The 17501-nt window shown below is 31.0% G+C and overlaps 2 protein-coding genes and 1 long non-coding RNA gene across 3 annotated transcripts in view; 2 read left to right on the top strand and 1 right to left on the bottom strand.

The window, feature by feature from the left end:
* The window catches only part of LOC125062249 (forkhead box protein F1-like), a 30860-nt gene extending 29398 nt beyond the window's left edge, over positions 1-1462 (top strand). Inside the window, exons 2-3 of the mRNA XM_047668040.1 lie at positions 24-249; positions 411-1462. Of these exons, the coding sequence (XP_047523996.1) occupies positions 24-232 (209 nt within the window). The 3' untranslated portion in view covers positions 233-249; positions 411-1462. The remainder of the gene's footprint in view (positions 1-23; positions 250-410) is intronic.
* Positions 1463-4147: 2685 nt separating this feature from the next.
* On the top strand, positions 4148-4936 carry LOC125062269. The gene is made up of 2 exons (XR_007119216.1): positions 4148-4314; positions 4603-4936. It is a non-coding gene; the product is annotated as an uncharacterized LOC125062269 (long non-coding RNA).
* A 3083-nt stretch (positions 4937-8019) lies between these two features.
* Positions 8020-12540, bottom strand: LOC125062254 (T-cell acute lymphocytic leukemia protein 1 homolog). The gene is made up of 6 exons (XM_047668047.1): positions 12054-12540; positions 11813-11985; positions 11163-11268; positions 10414-10534; positions 9963-10053; positions 8020-9478 (listed from the first exon to the last, which is right to left on the bottom strand). The coding sequence occupies exons 1-6, from the start codon at positions 12104-12106 to the stop codon at positions 9360-9362; spliced, it is 663 nt and encodes a 220-aa protein (XP_047524003.1). The 5' UTR covers positions 12107-12540; the 3' UTR covers positions 8020-9359.
* Between the last annotated feature and the right edge of the window lie 4961 nt (positions 12541-17501).

The raw sequence follows: 17501 nt of genomic DNA, 5'->3' as shown, positions 1-17501 counted from the left end.
TTTAAAAATTAAAAATGTTTCAGGTATGCGTGGGGTTCACAGCCAGATGTTACCACCGAGTTCGCTAGGCAGCTCCACACTAAGTAGCGTAATGAGCTTCGGACATCATTTGCCTTCATCGCTGTCTACCATTGGTGACTGCAAGCCGCCGACTCCGCTGCCAACACTGTCTTCTCCTTCACCGTCCACAGCGGCTCCTACCATACACTCATATTACGATCATATTATATGAAGGAATTATTGGATAAGGTAAGTTTTCATCTGGTTAAGTGGTTGTACGCATTATAGCTATTGTCACGGTATTCGATTTAAATACTCCGTTCATTTGAATTAACTACTAAGACATAAATATAACTACTCCTGCTTATTTTTAATTTAAAAAAATAATATATTTTTTTTTTAATTTTCAGATTCAGGACAAGGAAGCATTGAAGAGACAAAAAGACTACGTTTCAAGAGCAGAGTCAACTTCAATATCTTTAAACGATTCTGATAGATTATAAATTAATTAAAATAGATATCTTCCCCGTGAATAGTATTTTTTATAATATAGACATATTTTTTACGTCTAGTTACTATAGATTTTGTATTATAAAATTATTCCTAAGTAAGCTTAAGTCTTAAACCAAAAAAAGAGTATCTAAAATTAAATATTTCCATTAAATGATAAGTAATTTATGCATTTTACAGGTTCAAATTGAATATAAATTAATAAATTTAATGGAGCGTACACAGCTTAATCTCTCTAGATATCCCAATAACTATGCTATCCATAGAAGGTGTTCGCTTTTCCAGAATAAAAACCTAAGTACTAAATAAAAAATTTTTTTTTCAATTTATCTCTCCATAAAAACTTTCCTCAGAGTTTAAGAAATAAAAATATTCGAATTGAGTTTTGCGTTTAGCAAAATATAATGCGTTTCATTTTTATTTATATAGGTTATCTATGTAGGGTCTACAGACATTTTATTTCAAATCTGTATGTTAACTGTCGAACAATTTATTTAGGCAATTGTACTGCTAACTATTAGTATTTTTAAAAGATATTAATACAAAAACTACTACGCTGACTACATTTATTTCTGCGCAACTTTCTACTCCTTTTCTCATAAAAAAAAACCATTCTATTTTTGGACGGAAAGGTAAAATTACTGAAGGCACTTAGATGACATCTGCATAGAACAACTAAAACGTACAGCGATAAACGAAGAGCTTTAAATTGTTATTTTATATACACGAGAAATCAAATTTGAAAGAATATTGAGCTTCGACACTGTCTTTTTTTGTCCACGATCACTACACTGATGAAACAATGTTCGCCGCCTCTGAGATCTAGAGCTTAAAATATTATAACTGATAAATCTAGTATATATATAATTTAGTTGCAATTTTGCATTTTCACTTACTAATTGATTCCTAAATATGTAAGTTGTTTCTTTTTCAATAAAAAAAAATTACAGAAGTCTTTATTTTTACAACCTTTAAAAACATTACAGTTTTAGTGCATTAAATGGTATATTGTTCAGCTTTGCTGCAAAATGAAGAAATGAAAAAAATCCAATTATTAATTAAATGAATTTTAGCCAGTAGAAAAGTAAGTAGTTTTCAATACTCCATATATTCTTCTTTCATCACAACACGAACCTGTTTTACTGTATTATTAAATTAAATTATACCAGCAAAACTTAATAGCGCAAAAATAAATAGTGCTTTGTAATTTCGAAAGCTGTAGAACTCAGATTTCCCGCCAAAAGCCCTATATATATATATATAACGTTATGGTACAAAATCACAGAATCTATACTCTATAGTCTATACTAATATTATAAAGAGGAAAGGTTTGATTTTTTTGTTTGTTTGAAATTAATAGGCTCTGAAACTACTGGACCGATTTCAAAAATTCTCTCACCGTTGGCAAGCTACACTATTCCCGAGAGACATAGACTATGTTTCATTTTCAAAAAAAATAGGGATGCTTACTAAAACTTGAGTAATCTAATCCAAGGTGTAAAAAAGTAAACAAAAAACTTCCTTCAATCGTGTGCGCTGCGAAAACTAATTAACTAACGTAAAATTAAGTAAACGAGTATTACTAACATAGTACAAAAAATAATTTTAGTAGAATAAAGACATCCTCGTGTTTTTATAATTAAATGTTTTTCATTCGGTTTAACCGATCAGTGTCATCTAGTGGACAATAGTTGAACTTGATAGTCGAACGGTTAAACTATAGAGTTAGGCGTTAGGTTAAACTTGCAACGAGTACGTCTAATGCATACTAGATGGCGCCCTAAAGCACATTAAGGAAATGAGTTCATGAAAAAATTTAACTTCAAAGTTCAATGTTTATATTTAATTGCAATATTATTGTTGTTGAAACATGATTTTAATTATTTCAATGTTTGAAAATATTGTTAAGGAAAATGACTTAAAGGGTAAATAAATTCATGTAGGTAGCTTGATTTTGATACATCAAAAAATAGATAGACCTATAAGTATCAAGACCTATATAGAATTTTTAGCACATATTCCATATATTTTTAGTACATTCAATTCTTTATGTTAGTAGTCTGAATAAAATGTTCAAAAATATGCTAAAATTGTATTAGCAGAAAATTATAAAAAAGATAGTAATTCTGAGTTACTGTTTTACTCTTTATATTCCACTCCGTCCATACCAAGTCTTAGCGAAAAATCACCAGAACTGGCTGAATTGCTTAGCTTGTCTGAATAGAGCATGTTTCAACTTGCCTCCAAACTTACTATAACAAGATGCTTAATATTTTATATGTTATATTCAAACTCATTCTTAATACTATTCTATAATATATAGGGTTAATAATAATACCCTTGGGTCTATAGAAATCAAGAAGTTTATATAAATGAGTACATATTTAGTCCCTATACTGAGTGAATATACAGATATACTGTATGGAAATGTGACTGTATGTTAGCAATCAGATCCATGTATCTCTTGTCTTGTCATAAAAATTTATTAATTCATTCTAGACACAGTACTTATTAAAGATAAGCCTGATTTTCTTTGATCATCCATAAAAATTTAATAAAAGTAATATCCTCATCTATATTCAGGAATATCTTTAATGAGGATGAGAGAGAGATAAGATTCCATCAACTTTGAATACATTCTAACCACAACAGAGTTAACGCACCTAGATCTCATATCAGATGATACCTTGATAAGGAAAGCAATAATTGTTATGGATATTGTATTAGTATAAGATCCCGCTATACAACGACCTTCACCGAGATGCTTATTTAATGAAACTTATTTTATATTTAATTTAATATGTCAATAAATATAATCCATATGGGTTGCCTAGCAAATTTCAGTCCAGAGTATGTTTAATGAATATTTAAAAAAAAAAATTTTTTTTATAATTTGCATGTAGTAAATTTTTTGAACTTTTTTCAATCAATATTTTTAATCAGGGTAGTATTATATATGTATCACTAAAAACTTCTTTTATACTAAAGATGTAAATATTTAGTGTCACATAAAAAATATACACATAAATAATTAATTGATTAAAAACAACCTAACTTTTGCATATTCTATGGGCTTCATACTTTCGATTGGTAGGTATAGAATTTATCTAATAATCATACCGGTGAAATGTTTAAAAAAATATTTTTTTTTTAAATTAATTAAAAATACTCTGGACTGAAATTTGCTAGGCAACCCATATGGATTATATTTATTGACATATTAAATTATATATAAAATAAGTTTCATTAAATAAGCATCTCGGTGAAGGTCGTTGTATAGCGGGATCTTAGACCATATTGGCATGGTCATAGTATCATCTGTCTTTCTGTACTTTTGGCAAAAAACAAATTATTATTTAGTTCGGTTAGGTTAGGTTAGTATATTAATATTTTTTTAAATAACCTCATTGCCCGTAGCGCTGGAGCTGTCCAAAAAACTAATTATTATCTAGAGACTAGATCGGTTAGGTTAGGTTAGTATATTAATATTTTTTTAAATAACTGTTTCTGAATTCTGGCCCGTGAAAGTGGTTGCTTGAAAGTGGAAATTCTAAAACTTTAAAGTTAAAAAATGGTATTTATCGATATTTCATAAAAAACCATAGATTAATTAAAAAAAAACAATTTTGAAGCACAATGTCACATCACTAATAATTGATGCAGAATGTCACATCTCTAATAACCAATAGAAAATGAACAGTTTGTTTACGAATTTCAATACATTACACAGAAGTTTAAATAATCTTTTTTAATACTTAGTCGCAACTCCGGCAGCAGAAATCACTTGGAAGTGTTCCAATCAAGGTAAAGAGCCACCACATAATAAGTATTATCAAATTCGGGCGACGGATTTCTAAATCTTTACCGTTATAACCTTAAAACTTTAACCATGAATATCTATATAACCATGGGGTTTCGCAGGTTGGGGATGATACAGGGGGTAGTTCTCACCTCTCTCCATCCCCTCCTCCCCAAAAAACCTTAAAAATCAACGGTCCATATTGTAAAGTTCAAGAAATATATAGATCAATATCATTATTGAGGGCATTTTTGAAAATAAAATCAAAGGCTCTAACATTTAAGTTCCTCCAGATGCTGGATGACGACTTCCACTCTTACCATGAAGAAGCTATTAAGTATGGATTTAACCAAGTACCTTTCTCAAAAGTAAAGGCCATAACTTATAATAAATCAAATTGGAATATCATGCAATACAAAACCAGTTTCCTAGGGCCCACAACATCAGTAGACATAAATAAACAAAAAATTCAAAACCTAAGTGATGTAAGTGTGAAGGCTCCTACAAGCACTGTTACACAAAGATGTACAAAAGTATTATAAACTTAATTATGTAACAATAAGCATTCAACGTAAACCTAACATGTGAGCAAAGTTATTCTTTTAAATAAAAAATTTAAGATTCAAATATGTATTTCGTTTTTTAATAGTAACATAAGGTACCTATCATATTGCATCAGCAAATTTCATTTTGGAAATAAATAATATTAATTGATAAATAAAAAAAATATTATGCTGAGTAGCTAATTTTAATTACTTTTAATTTGTATATTTTCTAAAGATTCTTAAAAATTTATAATATGAATATAATAGTAGTAGTTTTATGTTCATAGATATTACAAGTTCAGATGTACAATATTTTTGGAAACTACCGTAACATTACTGCTTTGTTTGGGCATAACATGGAAAAACAAAAAAGATTTGCTCCTGTAAAATTACCCAAATGGTCTGTTGGCCAAACATGCATTAGGGTGACGATAGGTATCATTTACTAATACAATTTTACAAATTATTGTGAGTTACTTATTGATTAGTGAGATTTGACACCCTGTGTACTACATATCAATTAAAATATATAAAATTTGTACACATTATACCAGCACTCCAGATTTTAGACAAATGGTTGATGTTGATCCTCAAAAGACTAGCTGTAAGGTTTAACATTAATTTGGACTAAATAATTAAATAATATTAGCACATTTAAAATAGAAAAGTTTTATTAAAGTTTTTTACATATTAAAAATTTAGCAAATTTATTATTTAGAGTAAGCCATATTTTTTTGGTCTTTATGGAATACACACACTTTGAAATTTAAAAAAACTATATTATACATTGAATTAAGATTTAAGTAATTTATAAATGAGCCCTCATGTTGATTCATTCATTCAATTTATTATATAAATCCCCAATTTCTGTATATAGAGATCTAGTTAAATCTATATTTTCATCTTCCATTATGTTAAATGCAAGCCTTAAAATATCATCCCACGACATTTTGTTAAATGTTTCTATTGCTACCACTTGCAAGAGATTTCCCAGGCGGTTGGCTTTTTCATCTGACATACCCTTTTTCTTATAAAAACTTGCTGCTGCTGCCTCTAGACCTTCAGGCTTGATAGTTAATAGATGTATCTTGGCACCATCCTTAATATTAGGATATGTACTGATGGTTTCGTGATCAAGTAACGTCCTACCCATGTACAATAATTTCTGTGTTGAAACGCTTTGCTTGCCGTTAAGCGCAATATTACGTTTAATATCTATAATTTTCGTAGAAGGTTCAACCTTAAACAGACAAAGTTTAATATAAAATTATTTAATCCAAAAATTTATAATTATAACAAAGTTTTCGACTATATTCTTTTATCATAGTTATCACTTTCCGGCAAGGCTAAAGTCTGATGAACATACAAATGATTTTCTAAAGAGACAACAATCTCGTGGTAAAAAAAGATTTATCAAAATGTTATTTGTTGAGTCACTTAGGTTACAATAGGGACTTACCTCAAAATTGAACTCTTCTTGAGTTTGTAACTTGTTAATTGTAATTTTCATATTAATATGAAATATGGACTAAAATAAATAAAGTTTTCGTGAAATCGTTATTATAAATTTAAAGACTTATGATAAATAGGAAATTAAGAATATATTTATTATTAAATGCGACGAACACAGATTTAGTGATGCCATCCCAAATCCTACAGAATATTCCGCCTAGGGGCTAGGTCTGCTTGGAACAACTTCAAATGCCCTTCTTTTTTAAAAATCAATTAAAAACCCCTAAAGTTTTTGCTGTACATTCGGTTTGAGAGATAATTTCAATGCATTGAAAATACATTCCAATAGTATATAAAAGAGCTGTTTTTCGATGTTTATATCTTTTTAATATTACAACCCTGTTTTAATTTTGGTTCGAGGCTTCATATAAATATTATAGAATCGAGCCTTATTCAAGAAAAACTAAATAATACTTAATTAAAGTACCCCCTAAATAAATATGCCCCCTATAAAACCCACTAGACATCTTAATTCACCCTAAATTTGGGAAGAACACCCGCAAGTTGGCAACACACAGATTTAGTAGACATTGAAAGACCAATGTGATATTTGACAGTTGTCACAAAATATAAATTTGTCTTCAAAAAGCAGTATTTTTAACCACAAACGAAATTAAGGTACAAAAGACAAACTACACTCGACACTTAATTAGAAACAATAATATAGTCTGGCTAATGAAAGAAGATATCGAAGAGCGCGGCAAAATCCAAATAATTAATATGGGATTAAACTTAATTGATACTTGATTTTATTTTATTATTTTTTAAATTGATAGGAACTGTATTTATTTCTATGAAATTAATTACAATACGTATTTAGTCTTTTACTATTGATACTTAAAATGACTAGCATTGCATGGAAAACTAAAACTATATTTATTATAAAACACAACTTTATTCGGAATAATCAAAATCAATATGCATAGATTCATCAGAGTCATTGCTGTTATCACTGTCTCTCACATTGATTATGAAACTTTCTAAATGTTCCTCTGTAGGCCTGTCACTCTCAGTCAGTCTGTGATCAGTCATTTTCTTCCACTCTTCTGATCTTACATTTTCAAATGACTCTTTAATCACTTGTTCTAACTGCTCTGTAGTAAATGTTTTCTTTCTTTTCTTTTTCAAAGATTTCATGCGAAAGAAACGAAATATTCTATCAAATAAAACAAAATTTAGGCTATTATACCTGTTAACTATTCGGAAAAAATATATAATAGAAATAAAAATGAGTAATTGTATGAAGACATACTTTCGCTGAGTGCTAATATTTTTGAAGTTATACTTTATTAGGCGAGTTATGAAAAATTGATGAGAGTGAAATTTTACGATGCGCGCGCACCGTGACACAAAATTAACAGAATGAAGCTGCCCACAGAAGATGCTACGGCATTGGACATAATTTAAAAACAACATTCGAATAATAATAGAATTTATGTTACACTTAAGAGAATAATAATAAATATTTATTTATTTAATTTTTCAAATGTAAACTGAACTTTATTGACTATAATGACTCCTTTTCCAGTCTTTGATTATTTAATTGTAATTAATTATCTGCATGCAATCAAAAGCTATTTTTAATAATGCCAAAGAAGTATAACTTCTTACGCGCGTACATAAGTACACGCACCCTTTTACTATCAATTAGATGAATTTGGGGGTTCCTTATATTTCACAAAAATAATATAATGTTGCATATTTTATTATTACATCCAATATTTTATAATAAATTTAGTACCAACTGCTATTATGTTGTTTCCAAAACAAAATGTGAGTAAAGTATTACTAAATTTTTTTAAGTATATTTATAATTTATTGAAATCGTAATGAGTTATTCATATAAATAATATACATATTAATTAAAGAACATTATGCTTTTTATTTTTTATACTCAAATTCTATGGGAGTATTTATAAACTACATTCAATGCCTACTTAACTTTATGGTACAATTTTTAAATAGGTACTACTGTTCTATGTGATAATTGTTGGAAGACAATATTATTACAGTATTGACGTATGTTATTCCAATACATAATCACTATTATTGCATATGTATATAATTAAAATATGAAGCATACGCGGTTGTTAATAAAAAACTTGATAAATAACTAACCTAAAATTATTAATATTAAAAGATCACAGTTTTAATATATTTAATTCTGCTCTGGTACTGTGTAAAATTCTGTTAGATTTATGTCGGGGCGAGTTCGTACAATTGACAATTTCATGAAGGCTTGACAATTTCATAAAATATAAGAATTCCACGACACGCCACAATATATATTTCTTGTAACATCCTATATGTAAAGAATGAATATTTTAGTTAAGACAAAAGCTACCATCTCTTATTAACCTTTATAGAAAGACAAGTTATTTAGAATTTATAAGGGCCTATTATCCACCTTTTAGCAAGTATTTTGTTGCTATCCACGTCTGAAACAAACATATTTAATATTATGGGTGGCACATCTCGGCGATGACTATAATTTTCTTATCGTTGAAATATGAATTGTGACAAATTATATAAACCATAGCATTTGAAAAACTATAATTCAAATACAATTATTTTCGTTAAAATAGACATAATGGTTAAACTCAAAACTAGAAACATTCGGCTAACTTTAAAATATAATAGGCCCTTAACTTTTGTAATGTCAACATATTTTATGACCCAAAAGCATGAATAAGCGTTTTTCATACATTATAATCCACTATTGATACATTGTACTTATATACAAAGAATAAGTTCATGTGGTCGCGTGGCCTGCACTGGTACTCTCTAATTTCCAGCGATACCGATCGACGAGTCAGGGTCGCTACCGCAATTGCAAGTTACAGAATACTCTTGGCACTAGATTTCGTATTAAATAACGTTAACATACAAGAAGCAGACCTGATTTCTACTCTTCTAATTCATAACATAAAATGTCTAATTTCTAGGTGTCTGCAACAATACAATAATAATTAACATAATCCCAAAAAAATGCATCAGTTATGAGGATACTGCATATTTTCAGAACTAAGGGCCAGTGATGTCAAGACACTTCTGCGTTGGGGATTAACCCCTAAGTTCTCCCAATTAATCCACGATAATCTTGCGGTCAAATCTGGAAAAGAAGATCTATAAGTCGAAATATTACTCTTTGTAATACGAATATTAAGCTTAAACAACGTCTTATGAATGACTGTATTTAATTATTCGTGTTCTATAAGCGTTATTCTTTTAGACTTTATTCATGGAAGTAAATCAGTCACAGCAAATATCAAAAATAAAAGCACTGTTTTTTTTACTTTGTTATTTACTTCTGTTCACTGTTCTTTACTTTTCACCAATCACCTTTTTATCACAGCGTAAACACAACTTGTTAGAGTGCTTTAGTAAAAACCGCAGCAATTGTGTTTTTAAATAACGTTTTCGTATGATTAATATAATTTTATTCGGAAATTATGTGAGAAGTCAAATCAGCTTGAATTTGCCTACGAAATATCGTCGTCTATAAATGTTGTACAATATAAAAATAACGCACACATAGCATATGTTGCTTTTAATCAGTTAATAAATGATTATAACTCAAGACCTATGAAACATACCACTAGTATTCCAATGTGCACGATCGGCCTTGATTTCACCTCGAAGACATTTCTCTACATAAGTCAAGGGATCGTAATCTGCATCCAGGACCTAGAAAAAGAATTCAATCAGGAATATTGCTTCTGCCTGCGACGCAAACCTACGCGAAAGTAATATAAACACAAGATATACAGATACGCCAAAGAGCCATTATCGCCATTACCTATGAGAAAATTTCGACTTGACGTCGACTTTTGGGACACCCTGTATACTAGGGTAAATAATTAATTTTAAAATAACTAATCGTTTTTAAATACTTAAATATGGAAATTATTTAAGAATCTTTAAATGATGTTACTAAGTGGGTGAGGAGTGAATTAAATACTTTGAGAAAATGACATACTGATTACAAGTATTGTCGTATCCGTTAATACGCTTATGTAAAATAAATTTCCACTTTAAGTCACTTACCTCTCTAAGAAGTGCGATGTATGCGATCGCAAGCCGTAGAGTGTCAATCTTACTCAGCCTTTTCTCGTACGGAAATGTTGGAACATGGACCCGCAACTCGTCGAACGCCGAGTTTATACTGCTAAAGACACAACAACAACACTACGTTTTAGTAAATTAAAATTTCATTCATATAAGCCAATAAATTAATATTCGTAAGCTTGCCTTGGCGCATGTGTACATAAGAAAAATGTGATACAAAACTGTACTATTGACTAAATAGGTGCTACATTCGCTTTGTGAACACAAAATAAACATTTATTGCATATATTTTTTGCAATTTTTTTTTCCAAAATTTTAAATGTGCTAATCTCGGCAGCTACTAGTTCAAATTGAACAATTCTTATATTTTGGAAAGTTTATTTAATATTATTGTAAAAACCGCAAGAATTAGGCTATAGAATAAATAGGATTTTAAATTTGCTAAACATTTTTTACCAGGCGTTTCGTTATTCATTTCTCCTGATATCAGAATCCTAACATTTATTTTGCATATTGTTAAATTTTCCCCGGGTTCAATCTACATGCAAGTGGTAATACAATCTCAACAGTCTGTTCTATTGATTAATGCAAACAACTTCGAACGAACCATTGTTCCAGTAGGCATAGATGTCTGATAACCAATACATGATTTGATATATATAATATACAAGCGACTTCTAACATAGTAACACTTTAATGTAATGAAAAGATACCCATTGGGTCCGGACCTCAGCATTCGCCGTCGTTCGCGGACGTTTGCCGCCGCCCGTTGTACGCGGTACGGTGACCCTCCGCATTGATATTCTGGCTCCATTGATGTGTCCAGAAGACCATCTTTTAATAGAATATATCACATGAAGACTATTTCTAATTCAAGGATTGATAAGAATTCAAATCAAAAACTACAAAATTACGTGTCTTACAGAAGAACAGCGAGAAGTATCGCTAAATATTTTGCCCGTTTTCCAAATAATGGAAGCTATTATGTTGTAATAATTTATAATTTAATCAAATAGTAACAAAGAAAAATACAAAAGCTTTAGTAATGTACTTAGATACATCGTCATTTTTTGCTGTATCCTTTGTAATATTGAAAATTTTAAGGCAGTTTTAATGTCGGTAAGATTTTAATATTTATACAACAAGATGATCAACCCAATAAAGTTCCGTATTCATTCGTTTAATACTATAGCAATTTTAATTTTATTGTAATGCTGAAAATACACGTGAATCATCTCTCTCAAAACTATTAGATAGGTGAGAAAGGCTTAACATAAAAAAATATTTTAATAAGGAAGTCATCGCTAGGTATGCCCACAAAATAAAGACCTATTAGATAATATGTTTAGCACTTATTAGTAATAATAGTCAGTTTCACCTGTATGAATTTGACGAGTATGCTGATGAACATAGGCAGCTAAAGGCAGCTGAAGACGGCTTCTGGCAGCAGCGTACACACACGACGGCAATTCCGAAGTAATTGCACTTTCGTCATCGGATCCGTCGACATAAGTAAATTTCAGTGCAGAATAATCGAGTCGACGATTATCACTATAAAATTACAATATCGTTATAAATCAATACACCGCACAAAGAATAAGTTAATAAATTATATTCACATTAGAGGTGGTGATGTGGATGAGTCTGCAACCTGCGTTCTAGTGCCTGACATCTCTGCTACAAATCCCTGTCCAACCTGATTATTACTGTCGACACGAAAGGAGACTGATAGGGAACTAAGTAAAAAATTAATTTTATACCGCTGAGGGTGGCCATTTTGCGGGAACTTCAACCCCTACTGCGGGGAAATTTAGTTTGCCGCGACAGAAGCGTGCATCTTACTGGTGTGGGTATAAGGGCTAATTTCTGATGTACGAAGTTTTGTATGTGTGCTGTATGAACAAAAACCCCAAAACAGGGGCGGAGTTTGCAACAATAGGGCGGTGAGGGGTTGGGCCTAAATCGATTTTCTCGGAAAATTTATAATATAAAAGAAGTTTCAGACCGGTTTCAGTTTGACTTTTAATTCTTGAAAGTATAATTCTATACAAGAATTTTCTTTTGAATCTAAAGTTCAAACGATCAATACTGACTCGCAATTCTCTTGTGATTTAATTATGTTTTAGGTAAAGACTTTCATTACATTATTTCGAAAAATACGTAATAATAATTGTACTAACTGAGTAAAAACAAATTTTTATTTTTCTCTATACTTAATGGAGTTTGATATTCTCATACATATCGACCATATAGGTATGTAATCATTTTATTATATATATTGTTAAGTAAGATAGGCTTTAAAATATAAATTATTATTCGCTCTATAACACAAAATATATTTGATTAGCAGGCTTATTTTTATCACTTTGGGATTAAATAGCGTATTGGCAACTGTTTTATAAGAATTTTTTATTAAATGCAAAAACGAATAAAGAAAATGTACATTTTTAGATACTTATATGCTTCAAAACGAACAATTTTAAGACAGTTTTGATTGTATTCCAAGCAAGCAATTTAGTAACTTTATGTTGCTTTATTTAATATTGAACTATGTACTAAGGTTTTTTTATTTATAAGACACAGATGCTACAATATCCCGTAACAACAATATAGTGACTAATTTAATAATATAAACTGTGCCGAAATATATTCAAGATGTAGTAAATTTATATAGATATCCAATTAAACAGTACCTACAGTACAATAGTACCGTATAAGTATATACTGCAATATATTGTAAACAGACTGAATTCTAAATGTGTTTGTGGGCTATTTATTATGTTTAGATTAACAACGGGTGGTATAATCGATCCGCTTTTCCCCAACAGTCCCAAGATTTCCCATTCGTTGAGTGTTTCTGACAGCCATTAAATGCACGCCTCGCTGGGAAGGCTTTGTTATTTTTAGGCCATGCTATGGCGGCATTTATTTTCTATTTCTGAATTAAATTCTACTCGATTAACTGGTTTGTACTATCTTTCAATCTAATATATAAAATTCTCGTGTCGCGGTGTTTGTAGTTAAACTCCTCCGAAACGGCTTGACCGATTCTCATGAAAGTTTGTGTGCATATTGGGTATGTCTGAGAATCGGATAACATCTATTTTTCATCCCCCTAAAAGTTATATATTTTTTTTAATTTAAGATAAAAAAATTATTAAAGAAAATACATACAATCCCAAATTTTCACCTCTCTACGATCAACCCCTATTTTTTATTATCAATGATATACATGGCAAAACGTTTGCCGGATCAGCTAGTAATATATATTATTCTAATACGCATATATTAAAAGGTTTTTCGTTAAAAATAGACTAATATATAAAAATAACAATAATATTTAGGCCTAGTTTATTCCTTGCGACAATACTGTTTAGAAAACTAAAAACTAACTATAAAAACTATATATTTTTTCACTGACTCCTTAAAGAGCAAAGGCATCTTCCAATCGGCTTCATCTCTCTCTATCTTGAGCATTTTTCCGCCCATCTTCCCCAACAACTTCTTTAAGCTCGTCCCACCCTGCAAAAGGGCGACCAGGCTTTCTTTTCCATCTCGTTACGTAGTATTGTGAGTTTACGTTATCATTCTATTGAACGGTTGAATAGTCAATGCAGTTATTGATGTGTTCTTTATTTTGAGATGGTATAATTTTCTAATCTATATCACGACGAATATTATTTATTTATAACTTATGTTATTACATTAAGGTAATAACATTAATACAACTTTTTTGCTAATACAGTAATGTTTTATAGCTTTTTTGTTTTGTTATCCGGCGCAAGAACAAAGTGGCACGTTTCTTTTATATGCGTAATTTTGTCAACAGATGCTGCTGCTGATAGCTGTTTGCATTCGTAAAATTAATTAATTTATTTATTTTTATTCGAAAACTTATCTGATATTTTATTACTTATTCTGCTATACGGAGCGGAGAAGAATCCACCAAAAAAGAGATAACTAACATCGGTTCAGCCGATCTTGAGTTATAAGTGGTGTAACTAACACGACTTTGTTTTATATATTGAGATTCAGTAAAAGACGTAGGAGTATTTCAATGTCCATGTTTTGTCACTAAGAGGTTTTTCCTATTTGAACAAGCAATGTTGCTGAAATGATATATTTAGTAATTACGTTTAGCATATGCACTTTTGTATAATCTAGATACGAACATTTTTTATAATTTTGTATGTATATTGCATTTATAAGCTGCTTTTAATCAACACAAAAAATAAATTAGTTTAGTTGCACCGTTTTAACTCATGACAATGTGTCTGTGGATTTTTTTCCAGCTCCCATAGTAAAATCAGCGATACTTACAAAGTAGGTGATAGAGTAATAAGTAAACTACTAAAGATATAGGAGTAATCTTTGTGCCTAGTCTTACTTTTTGCGAACACATTCGTTCACTGGCTGACGCTAGATAGGTATGGGCGTTTCGGATTCTTTATGTGTTACTTTAATTAATGACACGTAATACTCACTACTTATGAGCGGAGGCATGCCCTACTGTCTGTGTAGCTCAACTGTCGTACACCAGCAGTCACCAATTTCACATATGATTTCGCCGCTTAAACGTTGCCTCATTGCCACACCAGAACTGGATATATTTTGGGGAAGACTAGTCAGTCAGACGAATATAAGTTTTTATTTTTTAAGAAGTAATACACTACACTGCAGTATATATAACTTTTAAGTCTCTTTATCACAGCATAATTACATTTTGGCAGGATGCGGCAAAGTGTAATTAAGTTAACAGAGAGCAATTTAACTGATTTAGTTTATTAAAATTTATTAAAATACTTTACTTTACTTTGGTTTACAAACAGAAGTTGCACAGAAACAATTAGCCTAGCCTTGTGTTGTCTATATTTTGAACACGTTTCGACATTGATACGACGTAGATTGCTCAATAAGTCAAACTCAACCAATACGTGAGCGATAGCATTCTGAATGTTTTCATTTAACAATTGTGAAGAGAAATACTGAAAAAATACATGATTTTAATCTATAGTTTTTATACTTGATACCAATTCCTTCACTACTATTAACTTTTGAAAACGTGCAGTCTTATCATTAAAACACCGTGTGAACATAAAATTAACTGTCATATAACAAGCCGTGCAACGGTGCCTATAAATTATACATTCGCCCCATAAGTACAAACAAGTAATTTCTGCCTGTATAATTTGGTGCTAATTCCCATTCGGAAGTACGTCCCAATTCGACCCTGTAATTGATTTGTCGTGGCGGAGGATACGACTCGGGCCTGCCAGTGTCGGGTCGCGTGACCCCCGTGTGACATGTTACGCCCCTTATAGTTTAGAGACCTCATAGAGCTGATTTGCGAATTTTAAATTAATTTAAATAAAATTTTATATCGTTGGTGCCTACGCCGCATTATGTTTGACAATTTTTTTATTGCGACACCTAATAAGATTATGTGTAATGTTATCGCTGTCTAAAACACATAGAACTTATTTCTGTTTAGGATCATTACAATATAGAGACAAAATAAAAAATAGTTCCTTTTTAGCCAAATATTGGTTTATCCTTAATAATAATGAATCCTGATAAATTCTAAGTGTTTTATGTTAATAATATTAAACATCACTTTTTATACCTACATGTTTCGAGAAATACACTATTCCTAAGACACCATTAGAATTCTCACTATTCATTACTCGAATGTAATTAGGCCAGAAATCACATGAAACAAATTACGACAAGACCTCATAAACGTTCACCATTGCAATCAATTGGGATTGCAAACAATTTAATTTTCTCATGAGATTAAAGAACCGCCAAGCTCACCAGAAAACCACCGTTATAGGCTCCAGTTAATTTATTTATTTGGCTGCATATGCTTGGGGCAGATTATCTGGAAAAGCACGTGGTGCAGCTGCGCTTTGTAAGGAGTAGAGCGTGGCCTGCGCAAGAGCCACGCGGCCGGCACGCGCTCTGCCAAGTGCCCGGAAAGAGTACCGACGCCTTCGTCAAAACTCCATTTATGACCGTATACAATTGTACCATACAAACATGACATACTTCACGGCTGTTAGTGTTAAATGTTTACAACTTAAACAATTGCCTACACATTGGCTGTCTTTTTTTAAAACTGGTATATATCGCATCTTGCTACACTCTTATATATAATTTTTGTAATTAAAATAGAATGAGACATTTATGTGTCTGTTTCATCGACTTATGAGGAAACTGTCTAGGAATATTTGCAAGGAATTTTCGTCGGACAATTCAACCGACGGGCAAGTATCAATTATGCAATAGACCCATTTTGAATGATATCTTATATAGTTTTAGGCTAATTTTTTTTATTTTTTAGAAAATTGTAAATACTGTATTTATGTAAATAAAAACAAACTAGATTACTTATAAATAATAAACTTGTTTTAGGCTAAAATCTCCATATCCAGTTGTCCAAAAATTAGAACAAATCTTGAAAATGATCACGTTGTACAAACCATTGATATCTGTAGTAGGAAACCAAATAGGTCTTTTTGTGTTCACCCCTGCCCGTATTTGTATGTTTGTTGTATTTAAGCATTTATTATACGCAATTATTAACAAGTCACATGCAGACTCGTGCACTGCGGGAAGGGGGTCCTCAAACTTCAATGTTTTTTAATTGACTATTATTTTTGGGGTCAGTCATTAGAACGGCCTAAATTGAACTATACAAACAGAGACGTAGGCTTTGGCTGGTTAAATCATGCAAAACAGATTAACCTGATGGGTTCTTATTAATTATGATGTTAGGTATTTAAAAATATAAAAATTAATGGCGTTACAACCTTTTTAGGTCTGGGCCTCAGATTTATCTGTTTCATGATCATTTGTTAATCTAATGGGCAAGTGCCTGACGCGCGCCGGTGACTTTTTGGGTCAAAGGCAAGCCGGTTTCCTCACGATGTTTTCCTGCACCGTTCGAGCGAATTTAAAATTCATACAGAAAAAAAGTCAATTGTCGCCAGCCGGGGATGGATGAGAGTCGCACGCTGATACCACTAGGCCAACACTGTTTATATTAAATGCACGTATTAATTCTA

This window comes from Pieris napi, chromosome Z, assembly GCF_905475465.1.
Source record: "Pieris napi chromosome Z, ilPieNapi1.2, whole genome shotgun sequence".
NCBI lineage: Eukaryota > Metazoa > Arthropoda > Insecta > Lepidoptera > Pieridae > Pieris > Pieris napi.
The sequence above is the reverse complement of the archived record's forward strand: the minus strand, read 5'-3'. Positions and strand labels throughout refer to the sequence as shown.

Bases quoted from the DNA above. Each gene is read 5' to 3' on its own strand.
- LOC125062254 (XM_047668047.1), bottom strand. From the start codon at position 12,106: ATGTCAGGCACTAGAACGCAGGTTGCAGACTCATCCACATCACCACCT. The intron at 11,986-12,053 runs GTGAATATAATT...GTAATTTTATAG, and splicing joins TCCACATCACCACCTCTAAT to TGATAATCGTCGACTCGATT. The intron at 10,054-10,413 runs GTAAGTGACTTA...TTCTTTTTCTAG, and splicing joins ACATCGCACTTCTTAGAGAG to GTCCTGGATGCAGATTACGA.